General features: G+C 34.7%; 2 protein-coding genes across 4 annotated transcripts in view; both read left to right on the top strand.

The window, feature by feature from the left end:
* LOC127863578 (uncharacterized) overlaps nt 1-25778 on the top strand; it is a 139022-nt gene that overhangs the window by 68339 nt on the left and 44905 nt on the right. For 2 of the 3 annotated variants that reach the window (XM_052403139.1, XM_052403138.1), the window contains 2 exons: nt 1618-1790; nt 4363-5832. The exons of the other annotated variant lie outside the window; for it this stretch is intronic. Coding sequence is in view for 1 of the 2 variants with exons in the window: in XM_052403138.1 (XP_052259098.1) it covers nt 1618-1638 (21 nt within the window). In the remaining variant the exon portion in view is untranslated. Of the gene's footprint in view, nt 1-1617; nt 1791-4362; nt 5833-25778 lie in introns of those variants that run through there. 3 annotated transcript variants of the gene reach the window in all.
* Nucleotides 2568-9206, top strand: LOC127863575 (uncharacterized). The gene is made up of 3 exons (XM_052403134.1): nt 2568-2640; nt 2866-3269; nt 8079-9206. The coding sequence occupies exons 1-3, from the start codon at nt 2568-2570 to the stop codon at nt 9204-9206; spliced, it is 1605 nt and encodes a 534-aa protein (XP_052259094.1).

The following is a 25778-nucleotide window of genomic DNA, read 5'->3' as shown; positions in this document are numbered from 1 at the left end:
CACATCAGTAGAACATGTGTATTAGGCGTTAAGTGGTTTATGACAGTGGGCCTTAAGTCCTTGAATACAACGTATTAATTTCTTAAATACGAAGTAAAACTACCGCGTCGTTTATCTTTTCAATAGACATTATTTTGTGAAAGAAGTTATTAACGCACTATAATATCAGACAAACATATTTTTAATTTTAATGCTATATGTTATCTATTAATCTGCTTGGCACCAATAAAATGAACATTAAGCTTTACGTTATAATCTTTTTTTTAAATAAGCCTGGTTCTGAGAAAACAATAGGGTTTAATGCAAATGCGTAAAGAGTCGACCTAGATTAGCATGTGCAGATCGCACAGGCTAATCAGAGACGACAATTTCCACCTAAACTGGATTTTCGTAAAGAAGAGTCTTCTTTTAAACGATAAATACAATAAAAGCGGAAAGCGTCGTCCCTGAATAGCCTGTGCGGAGGAGAACCGGCAGTTTTTTTTTTGTTTAACCTCATTAGCCGTTAAAATACAACTTTGTTCATGGATAATACAATATTTATTTGTTTAACCCCCTTGGACAACACTTTAGCATTTCAATCAGACCTCGGTATTTAAAAGAAGTTTAAAACATATCAAAATGTCCAATTATTCATAGTGTAGTACCTTCTACAATTAAACAAGAAAGTTTGCATTCTTCGCTTATTCGTTGCGAATGTAGTTTGATTGTATACAATAACGCTTTATGATTACACAATGCGCGTAATAGCGATTGAGGGGGTTTATTTACTAAGAAGCGTTTTATAAAAAACCCCACCATACACAAACCGCTAGTCCACAAGTTATTTGTTACTTTTAAAAGACTCTGAATATGTTGAAACATATTGGCCGCGCTCTGTGAAAAGGGGGTTTAATACATATGCGTAAAATGTCGTCCCAGATTAGCATGTGCAGTCCGCACAAGCTAAAAAGGGACAACACTTTCCGCTTTTATGATATGTTTCGTTTAATGAAAGTCTCTTCTTAGCAACAATCCAGTTAAGGCGTAAAGTGTCATCCCTGATAATCATGTGCGGATTGCACAGGCTAATCTGGGACGACACTTTACGCACATGTATTAAACCACCTTTTCACAGAGCGACGCTCATATAAATACTCTTCCGGTGTAACGATAGATTCGTTAAATACTTAACATTTCTAACTTTGCAAATAAACCTTTGTATGATCACCTTCGGGTAGTTTTATTAGTGTATCATGGTTTCAACCGCTGTTTAATTGTTCATAAAGAGTGTTTTTATACGCAAAATCAATGAATGCCCTACAATATTTCACTGGAATTTACTATTGCGAAGACAAGCTTGGTTCAGTTTGTCGGTCTACTACTTGCTTATACCCAGCCTTCTATCCGAAGCATTCAAAATTTCTTAAGGCTTCCTAAATACGCAATTATTGAAAAACGCTGACAGTATTCTCATCGAAAAAGTTGTATTCCGACTGCACGTTCCTCTTCCATGAGGTTCAAAAATAAACGACCGCAACCCATAATGTCCATTTTGCGTTGCAGAAAAATAGACGTCAATCTGTCAGTCGATGAACATTATATACTGTTATATACATTTATATATCTATATTCCAGAAAGACGAACAGAAACGTTAATTGAACAACGTAAACTTTACGAATACGAAGACAGAAGGAAATACCCTGCCAAGTGAAGGAAGTTCCAGAACTACAGAAACGTCATTACACTAAAGCAGCACTAGAAGCTGAAGTAGGTCGTATTGATGGAGCAACGAAATTTCTTTTTCACGGTAAAGAGTGGAAAGATTTAAATGACGTGAAAAATATATTTGGATGTCTTTTTCCGGCACCATCCGACCTTACACGGTATATTACATGTTTGGTTTATCAGTGTTTATCTTTTATTGTGAAAAGGGCCTAAGTCTGATCATAACACTTTTATACCAGATTCGTTTTATAATTAAGCGACCAGCATGAAGAATATTTTCATACAACTTAATAATGTTTGTGCAACTGAATGTTAGTCAAAAAGCAAATGCGTTATGTTAAGGTGTGACGAAGATGTCAAGTTCGGAATGCACCGTTTTGCTGGCACGAACAACGAAGTGATCCGGCTATGTACGAAAATACCCGAGAAACTTGCGGTAACACCGGCAATGCTAAAACCCTTCTTAGAAAATGATACCCTGCGATCGGCATTATCGAACGAGCGTCTTTTTGTAATATACCATTCGATTCTGAATAAGTGCAAAGAGGGGAGCGGGAGTTTAGTGTGCTCTCCTATAGCGTTGTTCTACTGACGAAACGATGACAAAATCGTTCCCATCGCCATACAGCTGTTCCAGGATAACGCAGACAACAATCCCGTCTTCCTTTCTTCTGACAGCAAATACACGTGGATTCTCGGGAAGATGTGTTTCAATAACGCATACGCCTGCGTCCACCAATCGATCAGCCATCTTGGATACACACACGTCGTCATGGAGGGGTTTGAGGTATCCGTTCACCGACATCTGTCGCAGTCACACCCGATGTTTAAACTCCTGTTACCACACTTTGTGTATTTGATGACAATCAATGAGCTTGCTGTGGGGACTTTGCTCAAGAAAGGAGGCTTTATTGACACAGTTATGTCTATAGGTACAAAAGGAGCCTTTGAGTTGATAAGGCGTTACCGAACCAAATGGAGGCTCAACGTGGAAGGAACGCTCCCGGCCAACCTCAAAGAATGAGGTGTAGATAGCCCTGAAGTAGTTCCCGACTACCCATGTCGGGATGATGCGCTTCTGACGTACAAAGCAATCTTGCAATACGTAACCGATTACGTGCTCCTATATTATCCATCCGACACCGTGTTTTCTCAAGACATTGAGATACAGAGCTGGCGGGCAGAACTGGACAGACCCATAGAAAATGGTGGCCTCGGTGTCCTGGGTGTTGAAGGGGTCAACGGGACGTTTACGTCACGTGACCAGTTGATTCAGGTCGTCACGAGCATCATTTACACGTGCAGTGCAGGTCACGCGGCTGTGAACTTCAAGCAGTATGATGAGTACGCCTTTCCGATTAACTACCCATCAAAACTGCGAGGAAAACCGCCTAGCGACAAAAGAAGTCTTTCTGAACGCGACGTGCTGCAAGCCATTCAAGATCGCTCTGACCAGTACCAACTTCTGACGATAGCAAAAATTCTCAGCGAGCATTCTTTCGGGAAGGCGTTGAGAAAATTTGAAATAAATTACATCTGCGAGCCGAAAGCGTTGGAAATTGTGAGCAAGTTTCGAGCAGAGCTAGACAATATTCATTCAACAATCCAAGAAAGGAACAGCGAAAGACCAATCCGCTACGATTACATGGATCCAATCTTAAAGCAACACACCTTAAAATGAAGTACATGTTAATCAATACATAAAGATGCAATTTGAAAGTGTGCAACATATTCAATAAATCTATAGCCTAGTTAGCAAGCAATTTATTTATTTTTCAACCAGGAATTACATCTTTTAAAACCGAAAGTAGGATTTCAATATTAAACGTCCATTTCGACAATCGCGATTATTTTTAAGTTTAAAAGCGCAAACAAAAAGACGGATTTCTACCTTGTAACCAACAGATATACTCTTATTGGCATAGATAAAATTAAATCTATAACCTAGTAAGCATGTACTTTATTATTTTTTAAACGGTACAGCTTTTAAAAACGAAAGTAGGATTTCTAGACGTATACCTCCATTTCGACAAACGCGATTATTTTTAAGTTTAAGAGCGCAAAAAAGACGGATTTCTACCTTGTAACCACCAGATATATTCTAATTGGCATATATAAAATATGTTTCTTCTTTATACTTTAATTTACTATGTCAAATAAGGTGTGTGGCTTTAATACCAAATTCTATCAGCATCTAAGAACAAAGGTAATATATGGAACATTGAGTTATAATATCCTTATTTATCTACTCGATCTATAGTCAGCGACTGATTTATATTTGTATTTATACAAAGTATTTTTTGGCAATGTTGTTGTTTTTACCACATACCAAAATAACAACTACGTGTTAGTTCTTCGTATGTTCGTGGTTATAACCGGAAAATGTTTAATGTATACATTTCGACGTGTTTTTTTCTGGTAGTGTTTTTAAACTATCATACAAAATAGTTATTACTTTATGTTACAGATATGTGTTAACATGTTAATGTTAATTTAGACAGAATGCAGATTGTTTTGGTGCAGCAGAGCGAACTGGTGAAAATATACTAAAATGTGTCTCGAAATAAATCGTTATGTAAATAGTAAGAAAAATAGGTGTATAATATTCATATATTTAGAATCACTTTATTTTAAACCTATTACCTGTATTTTAGCTCGAATGCATCTGACGCCCTCGGCTTTAAGAAACCACCACGAGTCCGTTTCCTGTCACCAGTATTTGACGTATTTGAAATATCATTAGAAAGCCGAGCGGATATCAAACCCGTGACTTCCCGGTCGCAAGGCGGACACCACAACCATTTCAAAAGTGCGGCTGTAAACTATCTCTGAAACAATAACAAACAATACTTGAATAATCTGCACTCGACAGAAAGGAAAAAATCATCCTGGTGATTTGTGAGTAAAATACACAATGCGATTTGTTTAATGTAACGTTAAATAACATGTGTAAAATTTGTGAATGAGCAAACAAAAAAAGTTTGAATAAAGTATGAAGCGTGAATATTGCGACCCAATCATGTAAGTTTCATGGTATGTGTTGGCGTGTGTAGTTGGGGATATTTTTCGTTATGTTTGGTGTATGTGCGAGCCTGTAACTATAATGTGTGTTTTGTTTTATCATGAGCATGTTCTGATCCTTTTAATGCATGCCCTTTTCTATCCTTAATATTATATTATTATATTAGAATGTTAACATTGTAATACTGTTTGTATCTTAAATGCTTACTATTGTTGTAATGTTTATGCCAATAACTCATTTTGATACAGAAATCGCTAAAATACACGTGTGATCATTAATTGCACCGTTTATTTCATTGTATTAGATGTTAAACGTGCGTTTGTGTTGTTATTAAATATCAATATTTAATTTTGACTTTTTTTTTACCTGGCAGTGTTTTCATACACAATATGTTTAACTTTAATAATAAATCGTTGTAGTACTGTAAGAGAAATAAGCAAATAATATTAATGGAAATAAAAACAACATTTGAAACAAAATCTTACAATGCTTGAAGAATCTGCACTAAGTGGATTGGAAAAACCTTCCTGCTGATGTCTGAGTCAAATACATTTTGTTTTCATTTGTTTGATGTGTAATTTGATGTTAAATAAAAGTGTTACATGTGTAAAGTGCTTTATTACGGTTTTATAGTGTTCTGAATAATGTATTTAAAATGTACTTAGCCTTGCAGCGTGATCATGTTGCTTTAGTTTTGTTTGTTTTGGTGATCTTATGGGTAATATTTTTTCAATATGTTACTTTGGATGAATGCGTGATGTAGTTATCTTTGAATCTGTGCGTGGTTTGTTTCCTTTGAATGTATGCTTCTTTTCCTTTTTATTAAAAAAAATGTTAACCTTATTACCTTGTTTGTATCTTTAGAAAACGATTGGGTAGAGCAATTGTTGTAATGTTAATGTCCATAACCAATGAAATTCATAACTCGTCGTATAATCTAAGATCATATACTCTAGTTTATGCTTAATGAAGTATATTTCTTGTTAAATACTAACTGGACACACATGTTCGTCATTCACTTACACTAAAATACCTGTTTTCTATCACTGTGTAAGATATGCCTGCAGGTTTGTTTCGAGGTAAATAAAGGTTAACTACCAAATATTGTTTTCATTGTTATTTCATTGATATGTGTGTTTGTAAACGATGGTGGAGATGCAATATAGTTCAGTTTATAACACTGCTATATCGCTTTCGGTCTTTTGAGACTGTCATTAATAATAATACAAATAATAACACAAATAGTAATATTATTAATAATACAAATAATAATACAAATAATAATACAAATAATAATATAAATAATTATACAAATAATAAAACAAATGATGATGATGATGATGATGATGATGATGATGATGATGATGATGATGATGGTTGTGATGATGATGGTTGTGATGATGATGATGATGATGATGATGATGATAGTGATGATGATGATGATGATGATGATGATGATGATGATGATGATGATGATGATGATGATGATGATGATGACGACGACGACGACGATGACGATGATGATGACGATGATGATAATGATGATGATATTGATGATGATGATGATGATGATGATGATGATAATGATGATGATGTTGATGATGATGATGATGATTTTTATTATAATAATAATAATAATAATAAAAAAATAATAATAATAATAATAATAATAATAATAATAATGATGATAATAATACTAGTGAAATGTCATCAAGATAACACAAAACATACGCAAAACAGGTAAAAAAAGAGAAAAGTCTTTTAAATAACACAACAGATATCCCACAAAGCAACAGTGAAATAAGCAAATTGTATAAAGCTTTGATTTATTAAAAGTTCATTTTGAAGATGAATGTCGTATGAAATTGTAAAATATTATACAATTCTACCACAATAACATATTCTTCGTTTTCCATTCTTGAATTTAAACGGTAAATTTGATGTACAGTTGTTTGATTGTCAAGTAAATATAACAACAGTTCAATTGCGGAACGTGCAGCTGTTTTTAAATGATAAGCAACCTGATAAAAGTCAATTGAATCAGGAGCTGGTGGAGTTGAAAATAATGCCTTAATATTATTCAAGCGTTCCGTTTCTGTAGGGCGGATACTTCCGTAAGTAAACATTAACAGCTTCATTAACTATCAACCACTGAAAGTATTTTACAACTCTTACACATCTTTGGATTATTGGTGAGCAATATTGCATTCAACGGCGAAACGGAAAGCTTGAATAATATTTAGGAATTATTTTCAAATCCACCAGCTCCCTGATTCAATAAAATATTATTTTGTTACTTATCATTTAAAAACAGCCGCACGTTCTGCCGTATATATTGTTATATTTACTCTTGGTAATAGCGCCGTATTCATATAATTAATATCTTGAATAACGTATTCTGTCTCAGATCCACAATAAAACAAAAACACATCAAATGTACCGTTTAAATTCAAAAATTGGAAAACGAGTGTTCTGTTATTGTGGCAGAATGTTATAATAGTGTTATAATATTAAACACGTCATTCATTTTCAAGATGAACTTTTAATAAATCATAGCTTTATGTACATACAATTTGCTTATTTAACTGTTGCTGTGTGGGATATCTATGGAAGAATATTTGGCCACCACTTAACAACTTAAAATAACATGAAAATAATGGAGGATGTCGCGAAAAAGAAATTTTTTTCGCGAAAACAGATACATTTTCACGGAAATAAATATATTATGTTAACACGAATTTATGCATGTCAGTGCTCTAAACTGCCAACACATACAGATAAAATTTCATGAAAATAATGGAAGATTTCGCGAAAACAAATACTTTTTCTCGAAATCAGATAACTTCATGAAATTATGAATAAAAATTCGCGAAAGATACCAGTTATATAAAAATAGATGCTCTTCAATCGGTGAAAATTGTCTTTTTCCTACAGACCAAGAACTGGAGTGTACGTGCATACTATAGCAAGTAGTAAGTTTTCTTTTATTGTTTTATTTTTAATGTAAATGCATCTTTGTTGTCGAAAATACATGTGGCTGTTTTAACATATTTATTTTCAGACACAAAAAGGGAAATTACTGGGTGAGAAATGGATGTGCGATTTTTCTGTATTCATTAATGCAACAGTTTATACAGTGTCAATGTCACATTTAGAGTTCAAAGGTCGAAAACGGTACAGTACCAATGTCCCCCTTTGGAAAGCCACTTGTTAGACCGTTTTTTTTTAATTTAAATAATAGATCTCTTATTTTCTTTATGGTAATTCCAGATCATGCCCGCAAACGATATTCAGGACGCCGATCTTCAGGGTATGTCATCATTACAGCTTATTGTTTTGTATCGTCAGAGAGATTATTCTATACGTGAAATTCTTGGAGTTATGGCCATACGACATGGAAAAATAACAAGCGAACGATCAATGTTTCGAGTCTTGAGACGTTACCGCCTGACTAGAGGCCAAAGTCAGCACAGTCTCGAAGAAATTATTCAAGGAATATTGCTTGAGTTATCAGCTTCCGGTGAAAATGCTGGTTACCGGCAAATGCGTCAAAGACTCCTGATTAATCATGGACTTGCAGCTACGTTTGAGATGGTTCGTCTAATTTTAGGACTCATTGATCCACAAGGTGTTGCATTAATGCAGGCGGGAAGGTTAAGGCGGAGAATTTATATAAACAATGGTCCCAATTTTGCAATCCATTTTGACAAATTGAAGCCATACGGTTTGTCAATCCATGGAGCTGTGGATGGATTTTCCCGTAGAGTGTTGTGGCTGAAATGTTGTGATTCTAACAAAAAGCCGATGTACATATCTAGCTTTTATTTAGACTGCATTAGGGAAATTAATGGCATTCCAGTTCAGGTTTACGGTGACGGCGGTACTGAAAATTCTATTGTCCGTGATGCGCAAATGGCATTACGATGGACAGACGCAGATCAGTACCAGGGGATCCTAAGCTTCGTCTATGTTTCATCTAACAGAAATGTCAGAATTGAGAGGTTTTGGCGAAGTCTTAGAGAAATGTGTGGAAATGTCTGGATGAACCATTTTAAAGATATGAGTGATTTCGGATTACTGGACACATCTGATAGTGTGCACTTAGAATGCATTAGATACAGTTTTCTTCCTGTCATAAGTAAAGACCTGAATGAAGTTTGCAATATTTGGAATACTCATCGTGTTCGTCGAAATAACCGAATTTCATGTCCTGCAGGAAAACCTGAGGTGTTGTTCTTTCAGCCAGAAGTGTATAGTGCAAGAGATTGTAAAATATCACTGGTTGACAATAGGGAATTACATGATGTGGAACGGGAGTATTCTCAACGCCCTCCAGAACTTGGTGTATCACAAGAGTTCCTGACTATTGCAAGAGCAGCTGTCGAAGATTTGAATCTTCAATACCAACCTAGAAACAGAGAAGAGGGAACAAAGCTTTTTGCTGCAATAACCATTAACATTGAACGCCTCGTTTAACACGGAAATGAAACAAAAATGATCTTAATGATAATTCCTTACAAGCTGGCTAACTTGTGAATTGGTTGACAAAATGTCAATTAATATATATAGTTGTGTCTGAAAGCAGAGCAAGTACTAGTTTTAAACAAGCTGTTGGCTTTGTATGCGCTGTCATTGCCATGTATGATTGTGTGTCAATAAAACAATACATATTTTGTCAGTTTCGCTTTAAAATATCATTTAAATATGTGGCCAAAATGCTAGCTTTATTTTTTATGAACACCCTGAAATAAAAAAAACAACACACAAACCAGGTAACGGTGTATATGGAATCAATACCGTCTAAGGGGGAAGTAGTGTTACACGAAGGGTAGAGTGTCTGGAAATATAATTTCTGGATCACTGCACTGTTTGCGTAACACTTCTAAATTTCAAATGAACGGTGGAATGCTTCTGTTCTGCCCATGTGTGGCAATCGCCCTTATACTGTCAAATAGTTAAACTTTTTTTTAGGCATACGGTATGAACAAGGCAACACAAGATGCGCCTTGAGACGGTTCTGTAAAGACTAAACATGAACGAGAGAAACTGACTCATTACGACTGTCAAATTTGATATCATTGTGTCTTGCACTCTTTTCAGAGGGCTGTCAGGTGTCATTTTCTCGTGTTACCTTGAATGCAGGGGTTGTCCTAAGGCACGTCTCGTCTTGCCTTGTTTCGCCAATGTGGGGTGAGAATAGCAGTTTTATGCCATACAATAAGATCGTTTCATATCCAAACTAATTTTCATAATGCAGAAGTCTACATGTGACCTTGACCTTTGAGTAACATACCTCAAACACACCAGTATATATGGATAAATACATCAAGAGTTATGTACAACTAGCTATTTGTAAAGGTACAACTACACCGAGTATGTGAAAGTGCAAAGGTAAGTCAGAGGTGTCTGTATTAGTTGAATTTGTTTGACGGTAATCAAGATGATATTTAAACAAGAACCGTTCGACATCCACACGCTCGACTTTTCTCAGGGCAGTGCTAGATTATTATTATAAAATGAAAATCTAAGTGAAAAAATATACGTTGAACATGGGGCATAATTCTGCCAAAATATGTTTTGGATTATCTGTCTTGCAAGTTTGTGTTTTCCTTTTGATAGTTAATAACAGCCCATTGTATAAAACTTGGATATCTTATCCGCCGGTTATCTCTGTCCACTGCTTAAATTTGTCCAAATTGGTTAAGACCTTGGTTAACTTTAACAACACAAAAAAACAATATCCAAACCATGTGATGGTCTCGTTAATCTTTTTATACAATTGGAATCCAAATTAAATTATCCAAAAACCAGAGATATTGAAAAAGATAACCAATGATAACTTGTATCAAAGTTTACAGAACTGGCTGCAAGTGTTCAAAGTTAGAGGTGAAAACCTTTGATAGTTGTTGAAAAATGAACACCAGTCACACACTTAAACAAGACTGATGTCCTTAACTACAATGGTCTGACAACAATAACTCAACATGCGTCGAAAAGTAGAGCTAAAACACATTAACATTATCAAGTCAAGCAAGGGCAAATACAATTAATAATGACACTGGTTATTTTTAGAAATTATTTATTTAAAAAAAGACAGACTTTTTGTCATATCACAGCATAGCAATCAATGTGAAATCAATGTTATTAAAAAGTTAAGAAAATAAGAAAAAAACAAAAAACAAACAAGAACTCCGCGGACGAAATTGTGCTACGGACGCAGGCAGGACATGAAACATTGTACCATAAATAGAGATTTAACATATAAGTCTTAGTGTGACCTTGACCTTGGGGGTAGGGACCTGGCTGTTCAGCATGACACATTGGACAATGATGATGAACATTTGTGCCGAGTTAAATGAAATTCACTTGAAAGATGACGAAGTTATGCTCCAGACACGAATGAGACATGAAACTGTAACATATATGGAGATTTGACCTATAGGTGTGACCTTGACATTATAGGTAGGTACCTGGGTGTTTAACGCAACACATCGTCTAATGATGGGGAACATTAGTACCAAGTTAAATGAAATGCGCTTAATAAATGACAAAGTTATGCTCCGGACACGAAACATTGCACCATATAATCATATATGGACATTTGACCTATACGAGTGACCTTGACCTTAGAGGTAGGGACCTGGATGTTAAGAGCGACACAAAGTGTAATGATGGGGAACATTAGAACCAAGTTAAATGAAATGCGCTTAATAAATGACGAAGTTATGCTTCAGACACGAAACATTGTACCATATAATCATATATGGACATTTGACCTATAAGAATGACCTTGATCTTGGAGGTATGGACCTGGGTGTTAAAAACAGCATATAATCTAATGATGGGAAACATTTGTTATCAAGTTAAATGAAATTTGCTTGATAAATGACGAAGTTAGGCTCAGGACACAAAACCTTGTATCATATTGTCACATATAGACATTTGACCTATAAGTGTGACCTTGACTTTGGAGGTAGGGACCTAGGTATTAAGCGTTACTCATCGTCAAATAATGAGTAACATATGTGCCAAGTTAATTAAAATTCGCTTAATAAATGACGAAGTTATGCTTTGGACACAAAAAATTCTATCATATTGTCATATATAGACATTTGACCTATAAGTGTGACCTTGATCTTGGAGGTAATGACCTGGATGTTGAGCGTGACACATCGTTTAATTATGGGGGACATTTGTACCAAGCTAAATAAAATTCGCTTGATAAATGACGAAGTTATGCTCCGGACACGTAACACTATCATATTGTCATATATGAACATTTGACCTATAAGTGTGACCTTGACCTTGGAGGTAGGAACCTGGATGTTTAGCGCGACAAATAGGCAAATGATGGGGACCATTTGTGCCAAGTAAAATGAAATTTGATAAATGAAGATGGTATGTTTCGGACACAAAACATTGTCTCATAAAGTCATATATAGGCATTTGACCTATTAGTGTGACCTTGACCTTGAAGAATGGGACATGGTTGTTATGTGCGACTCATCATCAAATAATAGGGAACATTTGAGCCAAGTTAATTAAAATTTGCTTGATAAATGACAAAATTATGCTTCGGACACCAAAAACTGTATCATATTGTCATAAATAGATATTTGACCTTTAAGAGTGACCTTGACCTTGGAGAAAGGAACCCTGGTTTGTAAAGCGCGACATATCGTCTTATGATGGGGATCACTTTTGCCAAGTTAAAAGAAATTTGCTTGATAAATTACGAAGTTATGCTCTGGACATTTGACCTATAAGTGTGACATTGATCATGGGGGTAGCAATCTTAATTTATGGCGAGACACATCGTCTTATAGTAGGGAGCCTTTGTAGCAAGATGAGTGAAATTTGATTAATGATAAATGGCAAAGTTATGATCCGGAAAAAAACGGGACGGACACACAGACGGACGGACGATCGCGATTCCCATACCCCCCTCCGACCTATTAGAGGGGGGATAACAACTTAAACTGAAGGATATAAAATGCGAAAAAAAACTTGAAAAATTGTGTAATACAGAACTATTTCAAACTCTTCACAGACAGGCCTTTTAAACTGAGTAAGCTTTATTAAATAATAATCTCAAAGATGACAATGTATAACATTTATGTTCATTGGTATTTGCTATTTTTTTATTAACATGTTACTAAAAGTATTCATTAATATTTGATTAAATGTGACTTGAAGTATACATTTTTTTTTATCAGAAAACTTAAGTTTTAATTTTGTTCTCAAGAATAAAATTACCGTTTAATATAAAGGGACACAGTTTCCCTTTCAAACTATGTTATATATACAAATATACAAATATTTACACATGTTATGTCAATCTGAATATTAAGAAATTTGAAATCAATATCAAAATTATATTCAAGTCAAATAAACAAGGCCAAAATGGCGCTAAATAAGTCTATGTAAAAATATTTACCAACAGGACAACAAGGAAATGAAAAGAAGAAATACTTTGTGCTCAAGTGAGTAAAACCTAATTTCCAAAATAATGAAAAAAACATCGATCATAACATCAAGAGTGTCACCCTCCTTGGGTATTTCTTATTACTTTTCATTAAATATGGATTAAAACTACATAGTATGAGCTTGGTTACGGTTGTATAAAAACCTATCTGGGTTTTAATTGGTTAATCAATCGTACCAAACTACTCACTCGCCATAAATCAGCCCAAGAAACATAGTTTTATTTAGTAAAACAGTTTTTGTGACATTTTGAACTGACACCTGCAAATGGGGCATACCGAACCCCTTTCTTCCAATTCGCTGCTGCAAACGTAGCACAGTATGTCTCCACAGTCTATAAAGGTATCGCAATATCTATCTTTGCAAATCTGGCATGTTGGAATTCTAGGATAATTAATACTCTGAAAAGAAAAAAAACAAAAACACTCACAAAAGACCATACTGACACTTTTAACACTTCATGTTAAATAATTAAGATCTTACAAGGTTTTATAAAGTGCCTCAGACAATCTGGGTAATTAGTTATTTTAGAATTGTTTAAACTCTTATTTGTTTTAGCAAATCAGTTGACAAAATGAAGGACAACATCAAATAAATATCATCCCTTGTACATGTGTATATGTGTATAAACAGGGAAATTTGGTGTTTTTCTAGCATGCTTTCATGTTTAAGGAGAATTTAAACAACTTACCACTTGGTACACATTATCATGGTCCGAATGCCCGTCCAGCTGCTGGTTCCCAGATGAATGCCCGTCCAGCTGCTGGTTCCCAGATGAATGCCCGTCCAGCTGCTAGTACCCAGTTGAATGCCTGTCCAGCTGCTGGTTCCCAGTTGAATGCCCGTCCAGCTGCTGGTTCCCAGTTGAATGCCCGTCCAGTTGCTGGTTCCCGGATAGATGCTTGTCGAGTTGCTGGTCCCCAGATAAATGCTGGTCCAGCTGCTGGTTCCCAGATGAATGCCCCTCCAGCTGCTGGTTCCGAGATGAATGCCCGTCCAGCTGCTGGTCCCCAGATGAATGCCCATCCAGCTGCTGGTCCCCAGATGAATTCTGGTCCAGCTGCTGGTTCCCGGGTGAATTTTGAAGCAATATTTAAGATTCATGATAAATTTAAGGTGTTTAATTAGCTGTTTAAACAATCAAAGCAGAATACTATCTCAATGCATACATATTTTTATTTAAAAACATATTCTGTGTTCAAGCAACATGCCCATTTCAAACTGGCCGGACAGTTTGTTTTTTTTACTTATTTGTACTTATTTTCATCTAGAAAAATTGTGATAACAATCTGAAATCTTCCTCACAATTCATATTTTATTTCTATGATACGATGTGCTTTTTATTACATAATTCTTGAAGGTAAACCAAACATACATACTTCAGGTGTGCGGTAAGGATTCTGATTCATGAGGAACTCTGACAAGTCGAGATCTGGTAGCTCATCTTCGTCCTCCTCCTAGAACATATACTTTATGATAATTTCCTAATAACTAGCTTTAAAAGTAAGCATACAGTAAAAAGAGCTGCCACCAAAGTTGCGCCTCAATACACCCCAACAACATTTGATTTGGGGGCATATATTTCGGAGAAAGTCAGTTCTATCTATCAGTATGTACTTTTTCAATTAGTTCACAGTCCATGTTGTGCCTGATACTCCTTTACACAATAATTTATGTATGTCAACTCAGAATGTAAAAAAATGTATAATCCTTTTACTGAAAGAAAAAAAAACACTACATAGCATATCAAACCGAGTCAAGAGCAGTAATTCTATGAAAGGTTATTGGAGTGGAACCATTTTTGTATATTCCACAAATCTACTCCATAATCATGTTGCATTACCAACTTTGGTTAGGGCTGCTAAAGAAATGTAGAAGTTATGAAGAAACGAAAATGTTTCCATATAAAGCATATAGAACAAAGAGTCAAAGGCCATAACCCTGTGAACACTGAATGGTTTGGAATTATGTTTGTGTCTTGCACACTTCTACCTCATAGCGGCATTGTATGCAAACCTTGGTAGTGATTGCTTAAAAATATATATGACTTTGCAGGAAACGACAATGTTTGTATATACAGAACAAAGAGTCAAGGGCTATAACTCTGTACGGACATAACATATTGGAACCAACTTTGGCTTAAGTATTTATTGGAAACAAAATATGACAGAATAACAGACCAGTTGACCAACACAATGATTCCAGTATACCCCGGGAAACTTCATTTTGCAGGCGTATGATAAGTAGAAAGTATGTAAGTTAAGTAAGGTAAGTATAAGTAAACAGAAAATAAATAATCCAAACTTGGCAAGTACAGAGACACTCAGTGGCAACATTTAAAATTAACAAACTTACTTGTTTACTCTGTGACAGTTCTGGGCAATGTAACCCCCCAACAGTGAATGAGTGATTTAAAACATTCTGCTTGAAGTCCCCAAGTATATGGTCAAAAGTTTCTGCTCTCCCTCGTGAACTTTTCCCTACAAATTAGAACAGATAACTGTCATTTTATAAGCAACAGGTCTTTATATTTGGTCAAGAAATTCATTCTAAATGCTATATTAAAACAAACTAGAGCTTGTGTTTGAGTGTTAAGTGTTGTGTTCCCCTCGAACTTTAAAAAAGAAGAGGAGCAGAGCTCCTGGGGCCCCTCATCTGTAGCCTGACATACCTAGTCATTGACCTGACAAAGACCCACTAATAAATTTATCTTGAATAATAAAATAAAAACTGCCTACAAGTTGAGGTAAAGAAGTTATGTAAAGACTTTGGCAGACGCATGACGGACAAAGTGCAATCCAGAAGCTTGCCTTGATCATTCTGTTTTTGAATGACCTTATAAGACCTGCATTATTATCATCAAATCCTATGTAAAGTTATTTACTTACCATTGGGGAAGAACAACTCCATTGCTTTCTCCATAACGTCTCGATATCCGGCCTCACTCTCCATTTCTATATCACGCACTCCCCCACCTGTCTTTTCCCTGACTTGCACGAATTTCGTGCACTCCTTCATCAGCCACCCTAACTTTATTTTGCAAGTGGTCCTCTTTTGCTTCTTTGTCTGTGTATACTGAAATTATTTAGAAAAAAGTAATGAATTTTCAAATAGTGTTACAGATATTGTTTTCAGTTTCAAGTGGTATAATGAACTTATTTAAATTTCATTGTACATGCTTGCATTCAAGAACTACCATTATATTACACATACATAGATGCATACAATTCAATGAAACAAAGTTCTGCACATAAATTGCTGGCATACAAAACTGAATGAGACAACAGTGAAGCCCTAAGGGGGCGTATGTTTCCCCAAGGGGCCGCTTCTATATGACACTGACAAGTTATGTCTGAAGAGAATATGTGTATAAGTAAGTAATGAAGACTCTAATAACACATCATGGTGGAAACTTTTTGCCTCCCATATTACTAGTTCCAGTATATTAAGACACTAATAAAATTAAAACTATCACTGATGGCCATTTGGAAATTGTTTTTTAAGTTAGTATCATGTTTTTGACTCCAGCTCTCAAATAAAGCTATTCACCTTTATAATATACATTCCATCATAACTTGTCAAACTTACATTGAACAAGTTTTAATCATTATTTGAAAACAATAGATCTTATTATTTGCAATGAAGTAACCATGACCTTCAACTAAAGATAGTGAATGAATTGCACAGCTTTAAGTTAGCTTGCAAGGTAGACATATACCGAATTCTTCAACAATTAGCAATACCCTATTCCATACTAAAGTTATTAAATAAGATTTTCTATATTGTGTTGAATGTTACCTTAACCTTGAAGCGAGTGTCAACAAGCGAGGTTTCAAGGTTACTTTTGAAACTTGTGCCATATTTCAGGAAAATGGCATAACCCTTTCTCATAATGATTCTAATATCTTCAGTGTAATGTGTAGTGTGAGGGGACACCCGGGACAGGATATTACGGAATATGACGTGACCACGTGTGTGAACCTATATAGACCCCACTTCACTTCCCAAGGAGGGGGTACTATATGAACTAATAAACAACAAGCTTACCAGAACTAATGGCCTGAAGTGTTCCATCTTGTTGTGTACCTGTACCTGCAGCATTACCAGAGATGTTCTACGTGGTTGTACACCTGTGACAGGTGTTGTGCTTAGTGATGGGGGAGCAGTAAATCCTGAAATGTTACATGTCTAAGAATATTCACACCACATTTCAAGTGAACTAAAATATTAGAAAATGCAAAATGAACATGAAGAAAGACACCTTATACAGTATACATGTAGACAGATGTGGAAGAAGATACCACTTCCATTCAGTGAAACATCTACAAACCACTCACTAAGATGAATTAAATAGGTAAGGTTGAGGAAGTTGCAGATAAGAAGCTAGACAGTGGTTAATTATATGCTGTTGGTGTAGGAGATACTTCTATCTTACGAAATGAAGAGGTTCAGCATGAATAAACAAGTTTTGTTTTTTCAAGTTCGCCACCTCAAATTGTTACAAAAAATTAAAAAGGTTCTCTTATGAACAGTTAAAGACTCTAAAATTACAACTTTTAAAATAACATTCAGATGGACTCTAAATAATAATATAACGAAAGATTTCATCAAAATCGGTACGAAATTACAGATATAATTGTAGTATTACAATGATATGATGCTTTTTCATTATTTTGGAAATTAGGTTTTACTCACTTGTGCACAAAGTATTTCATCTTTTGATTTCCTTGTTGTCCTGTTGGTAAATATTTTTTACATAGACTTATTTAGCGCCATCTTGGCCTTGTTTATTTGACTTGAGGGTTTTAAACATGAGATGCCAGCATATATGTTCATGTATACTTGTGTACTGTTGGATTGTGTTTTATAATTGCTATGTTTTTACTATTCTTATAGAGCACTTATTAAACCAGGGTATCTTAAGTGTGGATATTAATTTGTTCAAATTTGGATATTGATTTCCAATTTCTTTATGTCAGATTGACATTACATGTGTAAATATTTGGATATTTGAATATATAACATAGTTTGTTTAAATTTTTCCAGATTTCATTTCTAACACAATGAAAGTGTATATTTTAGCAATAGTGTCAAATGAACAAATTTAAGACAATGGAAGTTACTTTTGATAAGGCTTAAAATAATTAATTTTGTAAAATTTACTATAAAATACATTTTTAATTCACCCCAGACATTGCTTGATAGCTGGTAAAAAATTCCTGCTAATGAAAGGGAAACTGTGCCCCTTTATGTACAACGGTAATTTTTTAAGATTTTATTCTTGAGAACAACAGTTAAAACTAAAGTTTTCTGATAAAAACATGTATACTTTTAGTAACATTTAATAAAATATTCATGTATTCTTTTAGTAACATTTTTATAAAAAAAATAGCAAATACCAATGAACATAAATGTTAGACATTGTCATCTTTGAGATTATTATTAAATAAAGCTTACTCAGTTTAAAAGGCCTGTCTGTGATGAGTTTGAAATAGTTCTGTATTACACAAATGTTCATTTTTTTTTCGCATTTTATATCCTTCAGTTTAAGTTGTTATCCCCCCTGATAGGTCGGAGGGGGATATGGGAATCGCGATCGTCCGTCCGTCTGTGTGTCCGTCTCGTTTTTGTCCGGATCATAACTTTGCCATTTATCACTAATCAAATTTCACTCATCTTGCTACAAAGACTCCCTACTATTAGACGATGTGTCTCGCCATAAATTAAGATTGCTACCCCCAAGATCCCATTCTTCAAGGTCAAGGTCACACTAATAGGTCAAATGTCTATATATGACTATATGATACAATGTTTTGTGTCCGAAACATAACATCTTCATTTATCAAGCAAATTTCATTTAACTTGGCACAAATGTTCCCCATCATTTGCCTATGTGTCGCGCTTAACACCCAAGTTTCTACCTTCAAGGTCAAGGTCACACTTATAGGTCAAATGTCCATATATGACAATATGATAGGGTTTCGTGTCCGGAGCATAACTTCGTCATTTATCATTACCATTATCATTATATTACCAAAGACACCAAGTACTGGTTCTAGTCCCAGGAAACGGACTCGAAAGCGTCTATATAAGCCTACGGCTTTCGATGCAAGTTTCCACTAAACTAATTTATCAAGCGAATTTCATTTAGCTTGGCACAAATGTCCCCCATAATTAAACGATGTGCCACGCTCAACACCCAGGTCATTACCTCTAAGATCAAGGTCACACTTATAGGTCAAATGTCAATATATGACAATATGATACAATTTTTTGTGTCCAAAGCATAACTTCGTCATTTATTAAGCGAATTTTAATTAACTTTGCGAATATGTTTCCCATCATTTGACGATGAGTAACGCTTAACACCTAGGTCCCTACCTCCAAGGTTAAGGTCACACTTATAGGTCAAATGTCTATATATGACAATATGATACAAGATTTTGTGTCCTGAGCCTAACTTCGTCATTAATCAAGCAAATTTCATTAAACTTGGCACAAATGTTTCTTATCATTGGATTATATGTTGCTTTTAACACCCAGGTCCCTACCTCCAAGATCAAGGTCACGCTTATAAGTCAAATGTCCATATATGATTATATGGTACAATATTTCGTGTCTGAAGCATAACTTCGTCATTTATTAAGCGCATTTCATTTAACTTGGTTCTTATGTTCCCCATCATTAGACTATGTGTCGCTCTTAACACCCAGGTCCATACCTCCAAGGTCAAGGTCACTCTTATAGGTCAAATGTCCATATATGATTATATGGTACAATGTTTCGTGTCCGGAGCATAACTTTGTTATTTATTAAGCGCATTTCATTTAACTTGGTACTAATGTTCCCCATCATTAGACGATGTGTCGCGTTAAACACCCAGGTATCTACCTATTATGTCAAGGTCACACTTATAGGTCAAATCTCCATATATATTACAGTTTCATGTCTCATTCGTGTCTGGAGCATAACTTCGTCATCTTTCAAGTGAATTTCATTTAACTCGGCACAAATGTTCATCATCATTGTCCAATGTGTCATGCTGAACAGCCAGGTCCCTACCCCCAAGGTCAAGGTCACACTAAGACTTTTAGGTTAAATCTCTATTTATGGTACAATGTTTCATGTCCTGCCTGCGTCCGTTGCACAATTTTGTCCACGGAGTTCTTGTTTTTTGTTGTTGTTTTTTTCTTATTTTCTTAACTTTTTGATAACATTGATTTCACATTGATTGCTATGCTGTGATATGACAAAAAGTCTGTCTTATTTTAAATAAATAATTTATAAAATAAACAGTGTCATTATTAATTGTATATGCCCTTGCTTGACTTGATCATGTTAATGTGTTTAAGCTCTACTTTTCGACGCATGTTGAGTTATTGTTGTCAGACCATTGTAGTTGAGGACATCAGTCTTGTTTAAGTGTGTGACTGGTTTCCATTTTTCAACAACTATCAAAGGTTTTCACCTCTAACTTTGAACACTTGCAGCCAGTTCTGTAATTCTTGATAAAAGTTATCATTGGTTATCTTTTTCAATATCTCTGGTTTTTGGATAATTTAATTTGGATTCCAATTGTATAAAAAGATTAACGAGACCATCACATGGTTTGGATATTGTTTTTGTTTTTGTTGTTAATGTTAACCAAGGTCTTAACCAATTTGGAAAAAGATGAATTGAATCGAAAAAATCGGTATCGGAGTGTCTGAAATCGAAATCGAATCGAATCGAGCTGTTGGTGAATCGTTGCAGCTCTAATTGTAACACAATTTGAAACACTCCCCACAAGATGCTTTCCAACATTATTTAAGTTGATAATAGCCACATGCTTTATTATGGGCTAATTAATCAATTCCTCTTTCCTTATTGAACTAGCTTACATATTTAGTTTGGTCCATATTAAAGCAGCAGTGCAGTTGCTTTAACAGATTCATCATTCAGTTGCACATTGCAGTATCATATTAAGATATGCACTTAGCATTCTCACCATAGTAAATAATTTTTCCAACTCTGGTTTAATCAAATTACAAGATCAAATTATAAATGTGTGATGCTATAAAAAATGGTGGGCCTTTAACGGGATCATTACTTCTCATGACACAAACAGCAAGGACATTAAGTAGATGTGAAGAAACTGATTTTGTTTCTGACATTTATTTACTCTTTTGACTTTGGAGCTTAACTTTTGAGAACAAAGTCCTATAATGTTGAGTTGTTCTTTTGTTCTATTGTTGTATTGTGGTAGTGAAGAGGTTTGTAATACAAATGTATAATATAGTTTAAGGTTATATATTTAATAATATTCTAATGAAGCTTAACTCTACTACTACAAACAATGATGTTAATGCAAGAAATATTGACCAGAGACTGAAAATGCAAGCCGTTCATCTTTTTCGGCGTAAGCTGTATTAAGCCAGCTTTTCACCCTGACTTGACCTTTGTAAGTGTCCAATAATATTCAAATAAAATTTCCCGTGGCTAGGTACGAATGAATACACTTCATTTATTCCATTGGCTGATTTGAGTATAACCCCAGAACATTGGAAACATATCCGCGTCTTTGTAACACTGTTTTACTGCATGAAACAATTTTATCTCTAATGAAAAGGCTCAATAGATAGAACAGTTTTACAATCAATTTTCGACATAAATACAGTTTGTGCGTTCACCTTTTATTTTCAGAGAATTACCAGCGCAAAAGCGTTTATACTAAAGGCTATATTCTCATATTTAGTACTTACTTGCATTGCATTTCAACCCGCGAGGTTTCGGGTCAATTCGCGGCCAATGTGTGAAAGTCAGAGTTTATATACAGTTCATCACCGGAGTTCGCAGAAGGGGTTGCGATCTTAACATTGAAGGAAAAAATTAGAATCTATGCTATTTTTGTCTGATGGAGTACATAGTTCGTTTAGTCGCTTTGTCGATATATCAATATTTTAGGCACAGCTGTTGCCTTGGTCGTGTACAGTTGGCGTAAACAAGCCGTCGTTTCAGCAGCAGCATTGTTACCTAACTTTAATGCATTGCATTCCAATCCGCAAGGTATCAAGGTCAGTTTGCGGTCAGTTGCAGAAATCTTTATATAAACGCCGTCTCGTAAACTTTGTGCACTTGAAGTCTGTTTTGATCAGAAAGATACTAAATAAAGATATTCGGCGATATTATTGTGGTATGTCAATCATCGATTTTTAATATGTTTTCAACATTTGCATGATAAGGACCAATTTTGATAAAATTAATTAGAAATATTTATCCATTTAGACCAGTTTATTAAGCATGAGCACAATAATTCAATATACTATAATTATGCAATTAAATAAGTTTCGAGTATTGCCGGCTGACCTATATGCACTCGTTTATTTTCATGTTTCTTGTGTATTTTCTATTCTGTAAATATAGATATCTGAGTAATAATATCACATAAAGCAAAATAAGCCACGAAATCTGGCGCAACACCCCGTAATTGATTTGCTTGTGATGTAGCTAAGAACTGCGCAGAAAAAAAGGCATCCGCTACTTTTTATCTCATAGAGATAACTTTTGATCGTTCATAAACATCGACTGCAATCAACGCCGTATATCTTTTTTAAAGATATTTCTTGTTTCAGTTTAGCTGTTTAACCCAGCTTTTTACCTTAGCTGACCTTTGTAAGTGACCAAACAATTTGAACATAAAATTTCCGGCTTGTAGGCCTGAACATTTTCAAAGTACAAAACATGCAATCTACAAACAGTTTTCACATTTACATCAATATGTTATTCAATCTACTTTCTATTTTTTGGAAGTGTATGGAAAGGGATACTACGGTGCGTTTAGCAACGATATTGACTGTGTGTTTAGCATGAAACACTTTTTATCTGTAATGATAAGGCTTGAGAAATAGAGCAGTTTCACACTCAACTCTCAACTTTAATACAGTTTGTTTGTGCCCCTTAATGTTTACAAGATTGTCAGCACCAGAGTGTTTGTACTTAAAGGCTGTGTTCTCATATTTAGTAATTACTACGATATTGCATTCTGTGCACTCGTATATTTAAGAGAATATAAGTATTGATGTTCAATAACCTGATATATGCATTGACGAAAATATTGTAAATGGTTTTCTATATTGATAGTTCGAATGTAAGTGTATTAAGCTTTAAATTATTATTGACATACCATAACAACATCGCCGAATTTCTTCATTTAATAACTTTCTGATCAAAATAAACTTCAAGTTCACATAGCGTTTATATACTGATTTCTGTTACTGTCCGCAAACTGACCTTGATACCATGTTGGTCTAATGCAATGCATTAAAGTGAGGATACGATTCCACTGCTGAAACAACGGCTTGTTTTTATTCTGACAGATAATGGCACACACCAAATGCTAGCGTTACACATGAAATCCAGGATAGAAAATTCACTCTGTTTAAGTCATTGACAAAAAAATAATTTTTCTTACAATAACTTACAAATAAACAATAAAATCATTAAAAATAACTATTTTAAATCATTTCTGAAAATTAAATAAAAATAATCAACCTGCTTTCGTCAACAGATATTTTTCTACATCATTTGAAAACTACACACCTGAATTGCATGGGAGTTAATTCCATCCTTTGAGGGGGCTACATTGCTAAATAAACATTCAAAAAAGTGAAAACAACACAAAGCATTTTATATGAATATTTATTTGCTTGTTGTAAATTTGCACACATTTATGAAATCCATGCTTTCATTTAATGTACAAGTTTTTGTTACAAAGCTAATTCATTATAATATATTCCGTCCAAGTAACATTAGCACTCGTGAAATCTGCCTAATGCGTGAATAATCTCTTGTCACTATCTATCAAACGTGGTTTTGTGGCAGTTTGTTGGCTTTGTTATACTTCCCATGCTTATCAGGCCCTTAAATGTACTCCTCCACGATAATAATGTGGCAAGTTACTTATAGTCTGTTTTTAGCAACCGTGTGTACTCCTCGTGGAAATTGAGCATAAACATGTCGGAATGCAACTGAATGCTGATGTGGTTCAAAATTACCTGGTATTGTTTAGATCTTATACGTATAAGAGTTTTTTGATAATGTTAAGGAGGAAATATGTAAAGAAAAATCAAATAAAGGGCTTCTACACCCATATCAAGTATTTCATTAACTACGAAACTAATAAAACAGAATGCTCTGGCAAGAGTTTTTAACTGAAGTGCCGAGATTTAACAATCCAGCATTTACATAAATGTATACTAGACAATAATTTTTCTCTTTAGTCCCCTACCGGTTTCACTGGTTTGCACTCTGTCTGTCAGTCTGTCAGTCAGTCACACTTTTCTGGATCCTGCGATAACTTTAAAAGTTCTTTATATTTTTTCTTGAAACTTAAAACATGGATAGATGGCAATATGGACATTATGCACGTCATTTCATTTTGTTCCTACATCAAAAATTCTGGTTGCTATGGCAACAAATATACTAGAAAATACTGCTGAAAATGGTGGTTTTCTGGATCCTGTGATAACTTTGAAAGATCTTCATATTTTTTTCATGAAACTTGAAACATGGATAGATGGCAATATTGACATCATGCGCGTCATTTCATTTTGTTCCTATGTCGAAAATTCTGGTTGCTATAGTAACAAATATTTTAAAAAAATCAAAAAATCTGACAATGGTGGAATTTCTGACAATGGTGGAGCCGGTAGGGGACATATATTGCTTGGCAATAGTCTTGTTTCACCTGACAATGATATTCCAGGAATGGGACAAATAATGTTCAATTATTAGATGACAAATGTCAACAAATACTGAAGAGCCATCAATGATCATTTAGAAGAGACATCTTTGATTTGAAATCAAACTTAAGAGAGAATTAAACAATTCATGGATTAACATGTGTGAATGCATACTTTAGAGTAATTCATGATAAATGTTTTGTGGGTCTTAAAATCCATTGCATCTTACAGTACAGCCAACGCGGCACAAACATAATCCGCGGCTACGCCACGGCTAGATTATTAGTACGCGGCGGCCGAATCGTGTGCTCACGCGGCGTATTGCCGTGGCACTCAGCATCGATCCGCGCAACGACGCATACTTTCGCGGAGTAAATCTGCCGCATACGTACGCGGTGGATCGAGTGCAAAGATATCCACCTACATGTACATACATGTATGTGTAGCGTAGAAACCAAGATTTACGCTGGTTTCATAATTAATTTTTTTTTATATATATTTTTTTTTATTATTGTTTATTTTTATTTTTAACATACATCTCAATTACAACAAGGTTATACATATGAAGCTACATAGTTATACATACCAAAGTATCATATATATTTACGATTTATGTACAAGCACATGTTTTTGGTATATATTAACAATAACACGTTATAAATGCATTAATTTGCTAATGCTTGATATTGTTCCCAGAAAATACATTTTGAGACGATGCTATATTATTTTGGTGAAGAGTGAAAGAGAGAGGGGAGAAATGTTTAATTATAAGAGAGAGGTAGAATTTATAAACATTAACACAAATAATCAAAAAGCAATAGGTGTTTTTCTAATTTCTTAAATT

Source organism: Dreissena polymorpha, unplaced genomic scaffold (genome assembly GCF_020536995.1).
Source record: "Dreissena polymorpha isolate Duluth1 unplaced genomic scaffold, UMN_Dpol_1.0 chrUn017, whole genome shotgun sequence".
Lineage (NCBI taxonomy): Eukaryota > Metazoa > Mollusca > Bivalvia > Myida > Dreissenidae > Dreissena > Dreissena polymorpha.
Note: the sequence above shows the minus strand (reverse complement) of the source record. Positions and strands in the feature narration are given on the sequence as shown.